General features: G+C 37.4%; 1 protein-coding gene across 2 annotated transcripts in view; it reads left to right on the top strand.

Moving 5' to 3' along the window:
• PRDM5 (PR/SET domain 5) overlaps nucleotides 1-5,182 on the top strand; it is a 208,402-nt gene that overhangs the window by 197,189 nt on the left and 6,031 nt on the right. For both annotated transcript variants that reach the window (XM_019522042.1, XM_019522041.1), the window contains exon 15: nucleotides 717-821. In XM_019522042.1, the coding sequence (XP_019377587.1) occupies nucleotides 717-821 (105 nt within the window). The remainder of the gene's footprint in view (nucleotides 1-716; nucleotides 822-5,182) is intronic.

Below are 5,182 nucleotides of genomic sequence, written 5' to 3'. Positions count from 1 at the left end.
GGGGGGGGGTTTGGGGGGGCGGAGGGTTGGGGGCATTGTAATTGCTATAACTTGAAGAGGGATTGCATCTTATATAATGTCCTATGTTACTTTAAGAGTTTATAAAGGACTTTGATCAAGACATTCTGTGTATGAGTGGATCTCTGTGAAGATCACCTTTTACTTATTTACTCCAGCTAGGTGATCTTAAAAATCATACAACGTCTAAGCTACAGTAGTCACTAGCTAATAATTCTGATAAAAATACATATGGCTTGGTAGCTTTTGAGATCTTGCAATGAATATACCATTAACCTTCTGTCACCAACTTTTAAGATGTGCTTTCTCCCCTACCATATCCTCTAAAAACCTGGTCCAACAGCCTTGAAGGCCTTCCTTGCCTTCATGTTTAAAGCTTTTAGGGGTGGGTGTGGAAAATGTGTTGGAAATTTATTTTTGTACCTTTCGCATTATGAAAAACAGACCCTTACAATTGCTGGGTTGGAAGGACTGAAACAGAAAATTAATTCATAAGTGGGTGCTGAAGTGGAAACTGTCAAGCCACAGCTTTCCCAGCTTTCACTTAATCATTTTTAAACCCACTTGCTGTTGTTTTCACTGACTGCAGTCCCTTAGAGGGAATATAAAACTTGCACCATCCAGCATGGAATTCCACTCGCTTAATGACTTGTGCTCTGTGTTGACTCACTTTCACTCCCTGTTGTCACTGTATACAGGAAAAACCATACCAGTGCTCGGAGTGCAACAAGGCCTTCAGTCAGAAGCGGGGCCTTGATGAGCACATGAGGACCCACACCGGGGAAAAGCCATTCCAGTGCGATGTGAGTTGGGCTTCCCTTTCCCTTCTTGAATCCGGTCCAGAAGTCAGACTTTATTTTCCATGAGAGTGCTGGCCTGCATGTATTTTCGCTTTACAGTTGCAAGTCATGCCATAAACTTCCACAGTTTTATGATATTTGATGGCTTAACTAATGAAATATTGCTCAGGTAATGTTATGTGCCCTCTTTTGTTGCCAAGACCATCACCCCACACATTGATTTTATGGTTTATATCCCTCAAGGGTTGTTTGCACTATTCTTAATGCAATTTGGACATTGCTTGGTACAAATTCATGACTGTTCAAGATTGTTCTTGTGTTCATGCATAAGTATATGACAGGTTAATGGCAGGACATTAGCCTAGACAAAAATATCATTTGCCTTTATTAGATGGAACCTGAATCATAATGAAACATAATATAAGTTAACTCATTCAGTGGTTGTTAGTTTGCTGAACAGCCTGAGTATACGTTCAGAATTTCTAGTTTCTGCTAATGAAAACTTGAGTTGAGGCTGATCTCACGTTAGGAAATGGTTACATTGCCGAATGAGGGCAAAAACACTTCTGAAAGTTGCATGCCTTGGGAAATGGCTAGCAGTGTTGTTGTAGCTGTGATTATCCAGGAGAAGTGAGAGAGGGGAAACAAGATTTGTGAGCTGAGGTAATATCTTTTAGTAGGACTATTTATATAGTTACGAGACATAAATGACAAGCTTTTGGGCTTCAAGCACCCTTCATCAGTTCTGGGAAAGTGGTAGTCACAGTTTGAACCAAATACAAGTTAGGACAAGGATCCTTTCCTTAAAGCAATGGTATCCCCCAAGGTGGTGCATGGACCCCAGGTTAAAGAGGATTTGCAGTATGTAGGCCCCATCTGCACATTACTCTTAAGGCATGATTAATCAGTTAATCATGCCTTAAGTTTTGACCCACCAAATGGTAGTGAAATGGCAGGAGGTGTGATTGTGTGGATTGCACATCAGATCCTATCATGCCTTTACCTGAACCTCCAGAGAAGCCCATAGAAAATAAGAAACTGATTCATGTAAGTCTTAACCCACAACTGGTCCACATTTTCCTGAGGTGAAGATATATATTTATACTATTTTTTACCTTGATTTGGCTTGATTTGGTAAGCATTGCCCCTTTGGGAAGGAAGCTAAAAGCAGAGCCATTATATGTGACTTTCTGGGGCTTGTGAACTTGGGAGACTGTATTTTGGTTTGGCTTAAGTTGATATTTTGAAAGCCAAAATCCTCAAAGAAGTGTGTGGAAAATAGAACAGTCATGATGTTTATTGGTCAATTTGAAACCTCAATGTTATCTTATTAAATAGACAAAAATATAAGTGAGCCAAATGTGTTAAGAATTTTCCAAACATCACAGTTTGACTCAAACCTGCTTTTGAGTGAGGTGTGCAGCAAAAGGAGGCTATTTGTTTATTTTGAAATCTTACATTAAAAATGCCCAGGTATGTTCTCAAATGGAAACAGGCAAAGTGACAGCATGGATTGAGTTTATGAACTCAAAAGTTTTTCATGGACAGACAAAATTACTATTAACTGCAACATCAGAAATGGTACAGATATCTAATCTTTCAGGCAGGCTTATCTGCAGTATCCTGTCAGAGCAATCCCAGCCTGGCACTAAATAATGCTTTGACTTCCTTAATTCAGAATCATTGTCAATTAATTCTATAGCTGTCAGATTCCTGTCCCTTTTCTCAATTTTCAGCCAGTTTGCAATGCCAGTGTGATCTCCCCATGATGCTTCAGGCTAGTCATCATTTTCTTAGATTTATAGATGTTAGGGGCTGGAAGGGACCTCTTGAGATCATTAGGTCCAGATCCCTTGCACTTGGGCACAAAAGACTGCTTGGGTCAGATGACCCAAGCAAGGTAAGCGTCCAGATGTTTTTTGAAGATTTTTAGAGTAGGTGCTTGTTACCACCTCTCGGGACAGTCTGTTCCAGACCCTGGACACTCAAACCATTGGTAACTGTATGCTTAGACTTCACACACCTTTATAGATAAATCTATATCTGTCTGGAGACCCTTTGTGTAGAGGTTTTTTTGCTTTTTCCCTCAGGCTAGTGGTAAATGCTGAATGCAGTAAATCAGTTTTGTCCAACTGCTTCCTATATTTGCCGTATTAATCAGATGGAATTGTCTCTTTTCTAGCTAAATATTTTAAATGAATTATTTAAAACTATATAACATATTCAAAAAATAACCTTTCTAGGAGGATTTTTACCAATGCATCTCCTTTCTTTTAATGTAGGATTTTTTTATTTTTTCAAAACAATAGAAAGCATCTAATGTACATTCTCAGTAATAAATTGCTACCTTGTTCTACTCCTCATTGCTTCTCTCTTACGAGCTCTGAACTTGTAAAGTCTGCTAACTTTTCTCAGGGGTAATGCATACAACAATTTGCATATTATAGCAATTTGTACAGTATTCAGCTACCCAGCTGCCTGTAACTGTCTGCTCCCTAGTTCAGAGATGAAAAACATGAAATGTTTGCCTTCTATGATTAGTCTTCTTTTGGATTAGTCCCATCTGAGAATATAAAAATTAAGGATTTCTAGTGGTTGGAGGGCCAGACAGCAGAACTAGGAGGTTGTAGAGGCAGATAGCATAGCCAGGTTTAAATAGGGAGTAGACAAATTTATGGATGATAGATCCACTAATAGGTATTAAGCAATCCGGGATGTATTCTCTGGCATCTCTAAACCAATAACAGTGGAAGCTAGAGAATGTAATGAACGGGATAGATCACTGTAGACATATAACCTATTCAGGGCTCTCCCTCTAAAGTATCCATTAGAACTATCTCTGGAGGGAGGATATTGAGGTAGATGGACCATTGGTCTGTCCCAGTATGGTATTTCTTATGATCTTAGTGTACTGTATCACATCTCGGCAAGTAGCAGATGCTTTTGAGGACATAGCAAGAAACCAAGTGTAGAACAAGCAGTAATACAGTAATCAGCCGATGGGAAGTTTCTTCCTAACTCTTCTTCGTTATTGATTCGTTTTATTCGCTGATGCGTGTGTGTTTTATGGCTTATTTTTATACCATTTTAGGTATCATTAGACATTTTCATTAGCCAGTTGAAAAAATCCCAATAAGCTTTTGGTTTGAGTAATAGCTTTTGGAAGTGAGTTCCACCAGTTAATTATGTATTATATCAATGATTTCCCTTCATCATTTTCGCATTTACTGGAAGAATGTCCACTTTTTCTTGTTAGAGGGAGTAAATAGTAACATATGAATTTGCCCTAGCTGCAGTATTCACCATTTTGTATCCATCTATTTTGCCCTCTTAACTTTGAAGTTATGTAGTCTCCTTTTCTGTTTTTCATCATGAAAACTCTCCTTCTTTAATCATATTGTTGTCATTTTCTGTTCTATTTCTTTCTTCTACATGTTTTACAAGCGTGTATTTAGCTTGTGAATGCAGAGACAAGGATTATTTTTGAATATAAGGTGCAGCCTAGCAATCCATACTCATGAAAGACTAATCCAATAGTGCTACAATTATCTCAGTGATCAAGCCAGTGAAGAATCTGTTGGAGGTGTGATGGGTGCTCTTTCTTTAAGTGGTAATAATATTTTTACATTTAAGCACATATTGTGAGGTACAAAAAGATCTTACAAATTAATTATTTTTCTTACCTGGGATGATAAGCAGCTGTAAAGACCAGTCAGTCCTCTTAAAATATCCCTTTAATTCAAGGTGTTAGACTTCCCTGTTAATACTAAAGAACTTAGCATTTAACATAAGGAAATGTCTTTTAGTGCCAAAGACTTAAGGAAGCTCAGGTTTTGCCTGTTCAAGGAAAGCATTTTATGAGCTTATGAAAATGCTGCACTTGCCCCACAAAAGAAATAATTGATACACCTGCACTTTGAAAAATGTTTCTTGGGTGTGAATATTATTTGCCTTCTGGAATCAGAAATAAAAACAGCAGCTTCTCCTTTATTTCTCTCCAGACCACATGTGATAGGCATTAAAATAATGAGTTTTGCTAAGTCAAAAAATAATCTGAACACTTCTTTTGATTTGTATGCTATATTTATTTTGATATCTGCTTGGCTTTTACTTATAATCTAAAGTATCATCAGAATTTGTTATTTTAAAGGCTTCAAACTCTTGGGAATAAAATTTCAAAGCTTCATCCTAGACAGCTCTCATTAATGTTAGTGGAAATCAGATATCCGTGCTCTAAATTTTAGCATATCATCTACATAAAAGAGTAGACTAAACTGAAAAAGAAAATATGTTTCTGTCAGTCTTTCAAATGATATTTGTCTTTTGAAGATCTTCCTGTTTTTATAAAAAAAAAAAAAAAAAAA

Source organism: Gavialis gangeticus, unplaced genomic scaffold (assembly GCF_001723915.1).
Source record: "Gavialis gangeticus isolate Ggan-Ray unplaced genomic scaffold, GavGan_comp1, whole genome shotgun sequence".
NCBI lineage: Eukaryota > Metazoa > Chordata > Crocodylia > Gavialidae > Gavialis > Gavialis gangeticus.
This window is presented reverse-complemented; position numbering and strand designations above follow the sequence as displayed.